Source organism: Pseudopodoces humilis, chromosome 6, assembly GCF_049639895.1.
Source record: "Pseudopodoces humilis isolate 2021_Gansu_Grassland_sample_001 chromosome 6, ASM4963989v1, whole genome shotgun sequence".
Classification (NCBI taxonomy): domain Eukaryota; kingdom Metazoa; phylum Chordata; class Aves; order Passeriformes; family Paridae; genus Pseudopodoces; species Pseudopodoces humilis.
In genome coordinates, this window is record NC_142205.1 from 29255803 (window position 1) to 29270531 (window position 14729).

Consider the following 14729-nt stretch of genomic DNA (forward strand, 5'->3'; position numbering starts at 1 on the left):
CTGACGCGGCCCCGCCGGCGGCGGCTCCGGGGCGGGGCGGGGGCGGCGGGGGGGCGCCCGTCGCGCGCAGGCGCGCGCGGGCGCTCGGTTAGGTGCGCGCGGTGCCGCGGGTGCCCTCGCGCCCCTCCGGTGCCGCGGCGCGCGCGATGAACTGGCTGTTCCCGCTCGCCAAGGGCGGCGCTGCCCCCCCCTCCGCCGCCCCCCCCGCGCGCCCCGGCCTCCAGCAGCAGCGGCAGCGCCAGGTCGAGTCCCTGCGCGCCGCGCACGCATCGTGAGTGGCCGCGGCGGGAGTGGGGGCGGGAGGGCCGTGCCGTGTCGTGTCGCCTGTCCCGGGGCCGCGCCGTGTCGGTAGCGTGTCGCGTGTCCCTGTGCGCACTCACGGGGACCCGCCTGCGCCCCGTCCCCGTGAGGCCTGGCTGGGTCCTCGCGGCCGTGTGGGTAAACAGGGCCCCCGAGCCTGCGGCGCTGCAGCCGGGCCGGCCCAACCCCGCGCTGTCCCGGGGCCGAAGGGTCCCGCCGGGCGGGAGTGCGGTGCCGCGGGGTCCCCGCCGGAGGACAGTGGGACGTGGGACGCCGGCGGGCTGGGAGGAAGAATTTGGAAACGGAAAGTCAAATCGGCTGTCGGGGAGGCGCCCCGCTGGCTTTGGTGTGGCCTGGCCGGGTGATCGGGCGCAGGTCGCCGTGCCCGGTTTCACCTGCCGTGGACCGGAAAGCCTGCTAATGGGTTGTAATGTCTTCAAAGAGATGCCACTTCGTCTTGGGATAAAACCTCTTTGGTAGCTGCTTGTAACAGCGTAGTTTATTAAAAGTTGAGACTAAAACATAGAGCACCAAGGAGCTGCGTGTCACAGTGGCATAGCGACCCTACTGGCTTTACGGACTGTTTTTCCTGGTGTTCGGTGCTGCTTGCTAAAAACGGGCTGCTCCTTAAAAAACTAGTTTTGTTTATATGGTCAAAAGATGCCAGTTGTGTTTATTCGGGTTCAACGTCCACAATTTTTAAAGCAAAACAATTTGTCCTGAGGTAATCCTTCTTGGCAGTATGCTGCCCTGTTTTGGCTAGTCTTTTAAAACACTTCGTATTTTAAAAGGAGATCCACATTTCATACATTTGAGGTTATAGTTGCAGTGATGTAAGCATTCTACAGACATACAACTTCCTAGGATTTCTGTAGGACTGGAATGGCAGCTGCCTCCAAAATAATTCAGAAAAGGGACGGAGAATGTTTCCTGTCACATCAGACTGATACTAGGAGTGGAAGAGATGCTAAATACATTTGCAGGTTTAATAACTGCAGATAGTTTACATTCCTAATATTTTGAATTATCACACAGGGAACATAAATATGATGGTATTTTAAGTATTGTTGCTTGCATGAACTTAAGTCTGTACGAATATTTTTGAGACAGTTCATGTTTCTAAGGAGCTGTTCTGTGGGCGTATAGGAGCTTAGTTAACTTTAAAGTTTTTCTTCAGCTGGCTTTACTTGGCCTTTGGTTTATACCCACTTTTTTTTTTTTTTTTTTTTTTTTTTTTTTTTTTAATCTGGCAGTGAGATGAGCTCATCCTGAATTAAGTCCCCAAAAAGGGGATCAGTTTTTGTCAGTCAGTTTGCTGAAATGGTTGGCTGCTCTTTGTGCACGCACCAGCTCAAGCGTAGAGAGGGAGGGAATGGATGCTGTGGCCAGGAATTGAGGTGAGGGCTAGGGACATGGTAGCTGCCCAAATGTCATTCATTTATGAGTATTGTTGTTGCTCTTCACCAAAATGCTCAAAATTCTTGGCATGGTGTAGTTAGAACTAAGTTAGTCAGGTTTGGTTTGTGTTGTCTTAGGTCATAAAAGCTCGGGTATGTGTGATCTTCATTTTAGTAAAGCAGCTAGCTTTCCTTTACACAGTCACTTCACAGGTTAAGAGCTTGAAATAAAACCTTTGCATTTAAAAAAGAGTTTTCTTACATTTGCTGTTGTTCTAGACAAAGTTAGAAATGTATAATTTTTCCAGTGTACTCATTCCCACTTGGGGAAGGGTCCACTAAGGTTATTAGTTCAAGGTTTTTCCTAAGCAAGGTTATAACCATTGGAACAGTTCAATGAGATTCTGGCTTTCCTGTTCCTCACTCCCTGTCCTCATCTTCCTCCCCAGTTTCCATAGGTTATGCACATGAATGAAGCATAATTATATACCCTTCTCAAAAGGATTTTGCAGCAGGCTAATGAAAGGTGTGACAGATGATTACAGGGCAGGAATGTGCGTGAGAGATTCCAGAGAGAATCCTTCAGTTAAGAATGAGAAGGTGCAGATAGTGGTGTGTGGTGTAACACAGTAGAACCCTTGATTTGAATTCTCCTGTGCTGAAGATATTTAATATTTTCTTTAAACAACATGTGATTTCACAGGGAAAGAGCAAATACTGAGTTGGCTATGAGAGGAGTAAGACAGGGCTGAAGAAAGCAAGGTTCATAGCTAAGTTAATGCCCGTTTGTTTCCCAAGCTTTTAAGGACAGTCTTAAATTCTATGCCCCAATAGTGCTTTGGAAGAACAAAAAACACTCCCGACACTACTCTTAACACACATTTTCAGGTAATGTGCTTTGGGTTTTTTGAGAAATTGTACCTGGCAGTGGATGGAGGAGCATTTCTGAAGTTGAATCAAAAGATGCTTTCTGGGAATTTCCATCTGCCATTATTGCCATTGGAGCTCTGTTCCCTCCCCTGTATGAGGGAGCCTTAGGTGACTGAGAAGAGTATTATTAACCAGCTGCAAGAAGGAGAAATACATGGAAGAGCAATCAGTCTTTGACAGTTTGTTTTGATTCATTATAAGATGAAGCTAATTTTCTGTCTTTCTGTCTCTTAATCTCAGCTTAGATATGTACGTACGGTCTAGAAATTCTGCTTCTGAGCTAAGTCTTCACCTCCACCTCCTCCACATTCTCTGGGATGCTCTCTTTCAAGACAGTCTAACATAGAAATTGTAGAATGCCTTGGGTATTGAAATAAACCTCCTATTAATATAGCTCATTTCAAGATTTTCCCCTCTAATTTACATGTTCCAGGAAAAAGAAATTTGGATTCAGCCTTATCTGATTTTGTAAGGCACATCGGTGCTTTCAGGAGGGCCTGGGTCTTGAGTGTCACTGGAGCTTTACATTGTTGAAAGTAGCTCTCCTCCAGATAATTCTTGAAAGTACTTGTACAAATGCATTGAGCTTGGTGCACATAGTAAAAACTGCTGTTAAATTTTAGGCTATTAAAGAAGAATGCCTAGTCTAACTGTGCCTAGTTCTACATTTTGATCTTAAGGCAGTGTTGCAAAGCAATACTTAGTTGTGAACCCGATATAATGTCTTGCAAAGTAAATGTTTAATCAGATAAAATTCAGTATATTAAAAAAACATTGCTGTGTTGTTTTAAATTAAGCCAGTAAAGGGAGAAAGGTAAGTTGAGAGTGTCAGAATAGTGAGTAGTGTGATTTCTCCTACTATAGTTCCTTTGCTTGTGATTATGTATGAGGTTTAAATGTTAAATCCACTTTTTTTTGCTTTAATCTTAATATTCAATATAGGATGCTGAAGACTGTTAACTTATTCCAGCATTTTCAGTTTTGTTCTTACAGGGCTTTACAAAACTAAACTGAGTACAAATGTCTGAGTTTCAAATGCTTGTTTCTTTCAGACTTTTAGCTGTTATATTGACCATGAAATGGATGCTAACAATTTCTTCTTTGACAGCATTGCAGAAATACAGAAAGATGTGGAATATCGACTGCCATTCACTGTAAACAACTTGACAATTAATATTAACATGTAAGTAGAGTGAGCTGTGTCTGTGCACATCTTCAAAATTAAAATTGTTTTTTTTAAAAGAAAAGCAGTAAAAGAATATAAGCAGCTTCCAGCTCATAATTAATGTCAGGAGCCATAACCTGGATTTGTATTAGTGGTTATAGTGATCGGAGTGAAACTGGCTCTGTACCAGATACAGATATTCAGCTGAGAGCAAAATCATATTTTGCTGTTCTCAGTTCCTAAGATAACTGTGTGATTTCAGTTGAAGGTAACTAGGGGAAAATGCTTGAAGGTTTCTGATAACTTTGATTCCCTCCCACTGAAAATAAACTTGATTGGTAATTTACTAGTCTGCTGCAATTCCAAACTCTTATCCTGATGAAGCTTCTGGATCATAACTTAAGTGATTTATTGTAACATTTCCTGTGAATTTAATTTGGGGGGATACTTTTGCTCTGACAAATATTGTTAATACTCTGTTCACAAGTTTTTTGTTATTTTGGCCTGCAGGATTGGCCTGATATTCTTACAGGTTACATAGCATTGTATTTGTAGTAATAACATTTGTATTCAAAAGTGTTGTTATGCTACAGCTTTTTTGTTGTCCATCAGTTGGTCAGTGCATGTGCTAATAACACCAAGTTATTATCAGTTATTATCGGTGCCTGTATGGGCCATGTACTTAAGAGCTGGACTCAGTGATCCTTGTGGGTCCCTTCCAACTCAGAATATTCTGTGATAATTGTTCCTTTGTTATACTAAAATTTTGCCCAGTAAATGCTCTCTTCAGTTTTGTGGGAGTCTGGTATTCCAATCTGTTGGACTTCTAATTTTGTAACCAAAAATTCCTTTTGTGTGCTTCATTCATTATAAACTTTTCCATAACTGTTCTCATAGAAAAGTAAGTTTATGTAATTAGTAGTAATTTTTCTTTGCATAAGAAGCTTTCTTATGCAAACTGTATCACAGAATGTCACTGTAGTAATAATTATTCTTGTATTTGCAGTTTGCTTCCACCTCAGTTTCCTCAGGAAAAACCAGTCATCAGTGTTTTCCCACCTGTGAGACATCATTTAATGGACAAGCAGGGAGTATACGTGACCGGTCCATTAATAAGTAATGTATGTATAATTTGTAGCTTCACACAGATCTACTGTTAATAGCAGTTTTAATACATGTCAGGCTAGATTATGGTTAATACTCCTGGTAAAAAACATTAGTATAGATCCTAATCTCTTTCAAACTGTATTTTGGGGGCCTGAAGGCAGAAATTCTGAAGTGTTCAGTAGACTAGTAGTTATACTTTTACTGATATCATTACTGACTTGAGTACTCCATATATCTAAAATTGGTTTAAGTTATGAAGGCTTAGAAAATTATTATCACATTTTTTGGTTATTATTAATTGCACAGTTCTTCCAACTACATTCCAGTATATTCCAAATAAAGGAGAGGGATGCTTTAAGACGGTTTTGTAACATAGTTCTTTCTAGCCTAATCCTATTAGAGTGGCGTCACGGTTTTAGCTTGAATATTCAGGATTTTAATATGCTGTTCCTTTTGTCAAGAAGAATGTGCTATTTTTTTGGAGTGGATGGAGGTTCTGATTCTGTCAGAATGCAGTTAATGCCTTTGTCCTTGGATATTTTAATTTTTTTTCCTCTTCTGTTGTTTGTACAAATTTAACTTGGTAACTAAACTAGGTTTTTTTGGTTGTTCATCAGAAATGTGGTACTTCAATGACTCTGCACTGATAATGGAATATAGAAAAGACATTTAGTTTCTGTTCAGTTCTGGGTGGCTTTATCACTTTATTTGGCACTTGTTCATACACAGTTTGGATTAGCTGGTACATCCAAAATAGCTTTTCAGCACTGTCACATGGGTATAATAGACCATCAAGTTCAGCACATTTTGGAATTCTTGGATTCCAGACATAATTTTTCTTCTTCACTGGGTTTTGTTTTGTGTTTTTCCCAGTTTACAATGCATTCAGATCTTGGAAAAATTATTCAGAGTTTACTGGATGAGTTTTGGAAGAATCCTCCAGTTCTAGCTCCTAGCTCAACATCATTTCCATAGTAAGTTATCTAAACATAATAAGTGGAACTATGTCTATTCTTTTTTTAAGAAGAGACTAGACCAGTTATAGGAAGGGCAGGGACAGGAATAATGTAATGGATCTATTGGAAGAATTAGATTCCCTGTCCTTGCACAATTTCATGTGCATGCTTGATGACCTGCTTGTTAGAAGAGACACTAGGTTCATTGGAGTTACTGTATCAACATGCCTGATGTAAGTTTATATCTGTTTTCTGGAAAAAGAAATTTTTACATTATGAGATGAAGTCTGAAATTTGTCGTAGCTCATGATCTGAGCAGTTGTGTTTTTCATATTCTGTTCATAGTCTCCCAGGCCTAAGACAGTTTCTGTTGCACCATGTGCAGCAGAAATTGTGTGATTTAAAGAATTGTATTAAATTCAAGCTGTATGGGTACAACTGTGGTTCTCATGGCTGACTGTGATAATAAGTTTAGATATAGCTGCAGCTGTGAATTTAAAAATATTTCATACTATTTAGAAGTAATTATGTGTGTGTTGCCCAAGCTATTAAATGTTATACCATAAATAAGAACTAATGTTTGACACAGATGTTTTTTCACAACTTTTGGATGGAAACAATTTAAAATTATGCTCTCATAAATTTTTGAGAAGTAGTTTTCTCATAATAGTGTGTGTATTTAGCTGTTCTACAAGAATGAAGATTAATGGAGTTCTATACTATATTGTAGTGTTAGACAAAAAGACTACATTGGAAGTAACTGGGAAGAGAAAATATAAAGTTTGTGGCCATTTGAAAATTCATTCTTATATCTTATATATGGTCTGGTAATTATAGTTCAAATGATAAGAAATGTGCTGTAAACAGTTGGTTGCTCATGGTTTTGGTTTTGTTTGTTTTTAGCCTTTTCAACAAACCAGCTGGAATGCCTCCTTTTGCTCCTCAGGGGTTTCCATTTCTCCCTCCATATCCACCTCAAGAAACAAACAGAACAATGGCAGCCATGCCTGTTTCTGAATCAGTTTCTTCAAGCCACACTACAGACAAGCCTGCTGCTCCCTCCTATGGCTTGATTGCTGACCTGCCACTGCCTGTTCCGACAGCAGAAGCGGTGCTTCAGGTCAGTGTGCTGAGTTTCGCTGCTTAAGCTGTCATACACTGGCTATAAGATCCCTTAGGGCACACGGGGCATTGATGTAAAACTCAAAAGAAGCACTTGAGTGAGTGCACTTCATTGTTTTGCTGGTGCTAGTGAAACAAAACTGTCATTCTGGCTTTGGTGAAGAATTTTTTAGAACTTAAAGTCAGAGCAACAAGTTTGTCTGAGTTTCAAAAGTTGCATGCTGAAGATAATCGATTATAGGGGGTTTTGTTTTGGACCTGCACTCCCCCATTATGGATGCTAACTGCAAAGCAGGGAGCAAGGTGCCTGTGGAAATTGCAGGCCACATAGCTTTCTCAGTCTTGCCTGGGAAAGTGGCCTGGGAATTCATAAGGAGGAATTAAAACAATCCTCAGAGATAGGAAACAGCCTTGCAGGTGCTGTTTGTCTGTTCCTTGTTTTCTTGCAAGAGAAGGTCGAGGGGTGGTGAACCCCACTGACCAATGATGGTGATGTGTTAGTTTACTAACCAATAAGAGTTTTCTTTTCTGTACTTTTCACGTATCAGTCTATAAAAAAGAGCTGAGGTAATAAACCGAGGGAGAAACTTCTCCATTTCGACTTCACGAGAGAGTCTGTGTCATTCTTTACGCCGTTCCCAATAGAGCGACACCCCACAGTGCAGCTGTAGCTGTTTTTCCAACTACAGAAAATGTGTTTTTCTTTCTTTCCTGCTCAAAACCTATTAGGTGAAGGCAATGTTCAATCTCAAGTCTTTATATGTAGTGTTTTATCTTGTACGTTTATACTCAAGCTCCTTGCTGATGAACTCTGGAAGGAATTTTATTTTTAATTAAACTTTGTATCTAAATGTGTAGTCTTTAATCAAATCATGTCTACAGAAACAAGTTTTCTTAGGCTTGGAAGGCATTTTCCTGGCTTTGTAGAATTTAAATTCTCTACATTCTATGGAGACAACCGTTTTTTCCTTGTCTAAAATGTTTGTATTCTGAGGGATTATAGCTTTTAAAACCACATGAAAGAGATCAAAATGTCAATCTCCTTCTCTGTTCTCACTTCCCTGAATTTTACTATTCTTCTGTATTTCCTCAGTCATCCAACTGTTTTCAAATGAAGGACATGGCAAAATAGAATTATTTTCCTCCAAAACTGACTCATCTTTTATGACATGTCACCCCAAACATCTTGAAGCATTTTCTTGCATTGGTTGAATTGTATTCTGTTCAGAGACTAGTGCTTATGCTTCTTATTGCTTTTCCTGCTTTGATTGTTGCTGGAAAATACGTGTCTTCAGTTTTTGATTAATCAGGTTAAATGTCAAGAAATTGCCCTTCAAAAACCTACTAAGCATTTCTAAACTTTGATTCAGGTTGGCCAGAATGGATTTACATACAAGATGCCTGATGTTCCTGATACCTTTCCAGAACTCTCAGAACTAAGGTAAACTTTCAGAAGGTAGCTGAACTTTCCATAGTTATTAAAAGGCAGTTATTGCTCGCCTGTATCTGATTTTTGTCAGAAGTCTGTATGCATCACTGAAAGGGTTTTGTAGAAATTATAATTAGGAGAACTACTATTCTACTAAGTATTGGAGTCAGAAAATAACCCTGCTTTGTATTCAAACGTGTTGCTTCTTTAGGGTTTTCTTGGCAGGAACTGTACTTGATTCAACACCAGGAAAAAGAGCGTTTATTTTTACTTTTTCTAACTGTCAGTGCTTTGGTGCTTTCTGAGGCCTTGCCAGGGACTTAATTTCTAGTAATTCAATAAACATAACTTTTGAAGGAGGAAATGGGACAGCTTGAGGCTGGTTCAAACTCCAAAGGACTGTAGTGCAAGGTAAATGGTGAACTGTTTTGTGAGCAGCTCAGCACGTTCAGGGGAGGCTGGGTTAGACAAATCCAGGTGGTAAATGTGTCAGTTGTCCCAGTGCAAATCACTGCTACATCTAAATACTTTATACACATACTATGGAAATATTTTTATTATCTTGTTGTTATTCAAACAAACTGTTAGTTACTACTCCCAGTAGCTTGTTCAGATCTAATGAGACAGCTTCCTACAACAGTTCTGTGGGATAGAATAGGTTACAAATTCAGTATAAACTGCTTCAGGTCTCACATCTTTCTGGTGGTGTCATAATTAAGTAGTTGAAAACTCTGTCCTTTCAACTGTTTTTTTTTTTTCTCTTTGACACTTTCCAAAGAACCTGTTTAGTTTAGCTGACTTATCTTTTCAGTTCTAGCAACATCCTTATTATATAACAGCAAGTCAAGATTTTTGCCAGGAAGTGTAATTTGTTTAAACAAAACAGTCTAATCAAGCTGTATCCTTTCAAGAAATTATTAAAATTCCATGATTTTTTGTTGGTAGTTGAGTCGAATGACAATGGTATTGCCACTGTTCTGAGCAGTTCTGTTCTGTATAGGTGGCACAGTTTTGGTAGCTGGGGGCCTTTTGAATGGCCTTTGTGAGAAAAGTCAGGAGCTGCCCCTGTGCCAGCAGCAAACCCACTGCAGGACTGCTGAGTCCATTAGTGATGCAGGCACTGCCTCTGAAAACATTTTAGAGAGAGCAGAGACAGTGAGGTTTGAGGGGAGGAATGGAAAAGTGTGATAATCCTGCAAACATCAAGGTCAGAGAAGAAGGGGGAGAAGAAGGTGCTCCAAGTGCCAGAGCAGTTACTGTTCTGCTTTGGAAGTTTTGGAAAAGACTGCAGTAGAACAGGTATTTTAAAAATGTACCCTGTAGCTGTGAGAGGACAATGCTGGAGCAGTTTATCGCATTGCAGTCCAGGAAGGACCCCATATTGGAGCAGGCTCCACAAAACTGCAGCCATATATTACCCAGACTGGAATAGTCTTTCCGGCCAGAAACTGATTGCAGTCTGTGGAGCAGGGGTGAAGTGTGAGAAGGGGGAACAGCAGGTAGTGCTGGAAATGAAGGAATGAAGTTGAGCTTGAGGGAAAACAGAGAAAAGTGTTGTAGTTTTTGCCTTTCTTGGTCACCATCCAACTTTTACTGTAATTGAGAATAAATTCAGTTAAATTTTTCCAAGTGTGTTTTTTGTGTCATTGTAATTGGTAACTGACCTCATTGTTTTTATCTCAATCCCTGAGATTCTCCTCCATAGCCTGTTGAGAGGGAATGAAAGAGCAGCTAATGGGCGTCTGGTAGCTGGACACAGTCAAGCCACCATAGTAGCATTATGGAAAGTAAGGCTTGAAATGGGAGGTACTTTTTAACATGTTGCTTTCTAAAATCACTGCTGCATATAGTAGAGCCCACAATCCAGGAGAACGGGGAAAAATAAGTTGTGGTCAAGTGTCACATATTTGTAAAGTACAAAAAAATGCCTCAGACTTTGATAGAAATTAATTACTTCACATGTGGTGTTTTCTGTTAGATTCAAATGTACTTTCTTTCTGTTTCAATACAGTATATCACAGCTGACCAGTATGAATGAGCAGGAGGAGGTGTTACTGGAACAGTTTGTGACTCTTCCACAGCTGAAGCAAGTCATTAGTGATAGAGATGAGTTAGTGAAAAGCATTGAAGAGCTGGCAAGTAAGCTGTCAAAATGTTGACATGTGTGGCTGTGTTCTGTGAACTAAATCCTTTTAAAAAAAAGTAGTAATGGTGATTTTATTTTCCAGAAAAAAATCTGTTGCTGGAGCCTAGTCTTGAGGCAAAAAGACAGACAGTGTTGGATAAGGTAAGTGAATAGTAAAATAATCTTCAGAAATATTAGTGGTAATATCTGGGTTTTTTTCAAGGTGATAATGTTCTTTTTTTTTCTTCCTTCCAGTATGAGCAACTCACACAAATGAAAGCAGCCTTTGAAAAAAAGATGCAAAGACAGCATGAACTTAGTGAGGTATAATTTCCTATATGTCATCCTTTAAGAATACTTCAATAAATCTGAAGTTTTGATTTGTATCTTTAACCAATAAGACTATTGTTTTGTTAAATTCTCATTTAATATGAAGTAGATTAAGTATTTCATCAGGTATGAGAAAAATGGGATGATGTACCAAAAACTTAAAAGCAAAACAATGGGGTTTTTTGGTTGGGTTTTTGTTTTTTACTGCTACAATAGAAGCAAAGTTGGAAGAAAAGAGAAATGCACATCTAGAGCTGTTAGTACAATCCTGGTCCAAACCAGTTTTAAGAAATTAATTTTTAAAGGCTTGTTCAGTTAATGGTACCCATTTAACATAATGAGCTTGAAAACTGTACCAGATGAAAGTGCTCAGTAACTTCAGGAACTTAAATTCTGCAATTCACTGGGCATGCTTACTTAAGGCAATGTGTTGTAAGTGCTGTCAAACCTTGCACGTTCTACAGCGCAGTTAGGGAAGTTTTTACTTCAGAAAGTGCTGGAGAAGGAGAATAATTTCTTGGTATGTTTATCAGGATATTCATTAGAAGATGTAGCTTCTAATAAACCACTTTCTGCACTAAAATCTTCATAATTTGCAAGACTAGTCACCTGAGAATGCAATAGTCTATCAAATTAGCACACATAGTACCTGAATTTCAGAATGCCCTCAAAATAACTAAATACAAAATTTAAAAAAAAATTTAAAAAAAAATTAAGAAAAGTTGTATGATGGTAAACCAAATTATTTCATAGGTGGTCTAAAAGTGTTAGAGGTTTCCTCACTTGAAAATCAGAATTGTCTGACTGCTAATGCCTCCTTTGACTTCACAGTGGGCAGAGATATTATCATGGATAAAAATTTCTATTTTTGCAAGAAACCACTTTAAAACAGGACATAATATGGTACTGCTGTAGTCCCTTTACTTTTTTCTAAGTTAGATTTGCTGATTCAATGTAATGATGGATAAGAGGCTGATTGCAGGAGTAGCAGCTGAATTTTTCTACTTTTTTCCCATATATGCTATAGCTTCATGTGTTGATGTTTGCTGTGCACTACATGATACCTCCTGCTCTCTTTCCTTCAAATTTCCAGACAAGTATTTTTACTTGTACTGTGAGTGAATTTTAGTTGTCTTTTATTAGAGCAAACTCTCTGTATTTTGTACTAGATTAATTTAACAGTAAATTTTTGATTACATTAAGGTTTTAAAGTACCTAAGTAAAAGATTTTTCATAGGGTAGATGAAGCTTAGGCCAAGCATCTAAAATCTATAAATATTTTAATTTTGCAGTTCTGGCTCTGTACAGACTCCTACTAGATGTGAATCATGTCCTGATTAACTGCCTAGACATATTTGAGAAAAATAATGAAATTGTGTGCAATAAACAGGAGGTTTATAGGAATAGAAAAATGAGTTTACTGATTTAGATTAGCATCCCATCTACTTCTTGAGTAGGTATTTTTTGGTTTCCTGTCTTCTTCTCCGCAATTATTTCGAGGGTATTTAAAAGCTGAACAGTAAGTGCGTTTTTACCTTTTTATACTTCTCAGGTTCACAACTGGTTTTCAAAAGCAGACCCTGTTTGTTGAAGACACTTGAAATGTTAGTTCAGAAATTATGCACTTGAGAACTTGTCAGATTTCCAAGCTGGATGCTTTCTACAGTGTAGGGTAAAAGTTGAAAAACTATTCATTTATGTGAATGATTGTGTATCAAGACCTAAACTAGCAACACTTTTCTTACATTGAATCCTTTCTAGTTTAACAAGCTGTGCTGTTACTTAGAGATGGAACTTCATCTGGTTACTTAGGCTTTTATGTTATAATAGTATTCCATATTTATATAGTCATTTTTCTTCTTGGAAATATAAATTTTAATGGACAGGTTAATATTACATTGGAGTTTTTATTTTCTTAGAGTTGCAGTCCAAGTGCTCTGCAGGCCAGACTTAAAGTAGCTGCTCATGAAGCTGAGGAGGAGTCTGACACTATCGCAGAAGACTTCTTGGAAGGCAAAACAGAGATAGATGACTTTCTTAGTAGTTTCATGGAAAAGAGAACGGTATGTAATACACAAATAGTTCTAATCCAAGACATGTACAACACATAGTGAATAAATTTAGGACTTTTTTTTAAGCGTTTGAGCAGTCCTGTGATACAGATCAGTGCTTTAGTGAGCTTTGACAGAAGAAAATATCCTTAAATGGCTTCAGTCTATTTAGACTATAATCTACATTCCAAAGGCACATACTTTTAAGATGGGAGTGTAAAGGTCTCCTGTGTTAGATCCTGTTCATGTGTTGTTGCAGACATTTTTGTGCCAATTTTTTCTTTATCTTGTATAGGTATAGGGGAAGATAGCCACATGATAAATTTCAAATTTGGAAGTTTTAAGTAAACTGACATGTTCAATTAAACAACCTTAATGTTTAATCTATTAAACTTCTTAAATAAATTCTGTTGATGGCTATCATCAAATAAGTAACTGAGGTTCAAAAACTACCATTCTTGCTCATGCTGTGACAGAAGTAACTTACCAAGTAGTATAGCTTTCTTTAAAGATGCCCAAAAAAAAGCATTTTGTGACATTGAAAGTACTTCTTTTATAAGGGATTTTGGATAGAATAATGTTATTGATATAGCCCATTGTTCAGCCCAAAGCTTGGAAGGGAGGTAGGTCAGGCGGGTTTTCTTTCTTTCAAGAGTCTGTGAAATAGCTAAATCATGAAGCAGAAACTGCATTATGCATTATGAAAAACTGCATTTAGAATTCAGTCTTACGTGTTTTGTTTCATAGCTCTGCCACTGCAGACGAGCCAAAGAGGAAAAACTTCAACAGGCAATAGCAATGCACAGCCAATTTCATGCTCCGCTATAGGTAAACTTTGTTTATTAAAAAATTTACCTTATTTACACAGCTGGTAACTGCAAATGGATTTGTTACAGTGTTTAGAGTTCTAATAACACTTTCTGTGGAAATCAAGCATGTTCTGCATCTGTTGTTACTTGTATTTAAAAAATACGAGTGGAGAAATTAAAATATCTAATTACGGAAATTTATCTTTACAGACTTCCTGCAAACTACACCTGCCAAGAGAACGAATGAAAATCCCAATAAAGCACACTTTTTAATAACTATTATTTGCAAATAAGCATTTCATCTTATCTGGTTGTATTTATAGAAGAGATTGTATACAGAGTTGGGATGGTTTTTGTACAAATTAGAATGTCTCTTTATATTCTCATTGTACTCAAGAATTCTTCTATTGCAATCTTTGCATTAATTTCTTGTATTTATTGTTGATAGTTATAATATTTAAGTTCCCTGCTGCTATTCTCCATTATTCAGAGATTAAATACCTAAACATGTAATTTTGACTAGCTTTTTACATTTTTATAAAAACATAATTCATATCTTTTGTATTTTGAACTTTAACCATAGATTTGGCTTAATCTGTGGAAGACTTTAAGTGTTGATGGGACTTCGGAAACTAAAAAGTTCTTAATGGAGATTGCCAGTGGATTCACAAGCTGACTTTTCTTGAAGCCAAAATATTAAAGAACAAGTTTTTTTACTTCTAAGTAATAATAGAAAACTAAGTATAGCTTGTATTGTGTTTTGGATAAGTAGATTGGGGATTAAGCAAAGGATGTGTTGGAACAAATTTTATTTGAATCAATATAGAATAAATGATACTGCATAGATTTGATATGTTGCTTAGTAGCACTGATGCACTGATTTCAAGAGTGGCTTGGTACCTACCACTAATTAAACACGATTTTCATCTAACTATTTTCTTTTTTTTTTTTTTTATTCATAAAGGAATAATAATCAGGTCGCCTTCCTGTTTCTGTTTTATGCAATAT

At 38.2% G+C, this 14729-nt stretch overlaps 1 protein-coding gene across 1 annotated transcript; it reads left to right on the top strand.

The window, feature by feature from the left end:
- The first annotated feature begins 111 nt into the window (after positions 1–111).
- VPS37A (VPS37A subunit of ESCRT-I) lies at positions 112–14652 on the top strand. Its single transcript, XM_005517692.3, has 12 exons — positions 112–271; positions 3736–3810; positions 4799–4913; positions 5773–5873; positions 6759–6975; positions 8348–8418; positions 10418–10545; positions 10635–10693; positions 10787–10855; positions 12781–12924; positions 13660–13740; positions 13932–14652. The coding sequence occupies exons 1-11, from the start codon at positions 147–149 to the stop codon at positions 13738–13740; spliced, it is 1185 nt and encodes a 394-aa protein (XP_005517749.2). The 5' UTR covers positions 112–146; the 3' UTR covers positions 13932–14652.
- The last annotated feature ends 77 nt before the right edge of the window (positions 14653–14729 follow it).

Coding starts and splice junctions, on each gene's coding strand:
- VPS37A (XM_005517692.3), top strand. CDS start 147: ATGAACTGGCTGTTCCCGCTCGCCAAGGGCGGCGCTGCCCCCCCCTCC. Junction 3,811..4,798: donor TTGACAATTAATATTAACAT/GTAAGTAGAGTG, acceptor TTGTATTTGCAG/TTTGCTTCCACCTCAGTTTC. Junction 8,419..10,417: donor CCAGAACTCTCAGAACTAAG/GTAAACTTTCAG, acceptor GTTTCAATACAG/TATATCACAGCTGACCAGTA.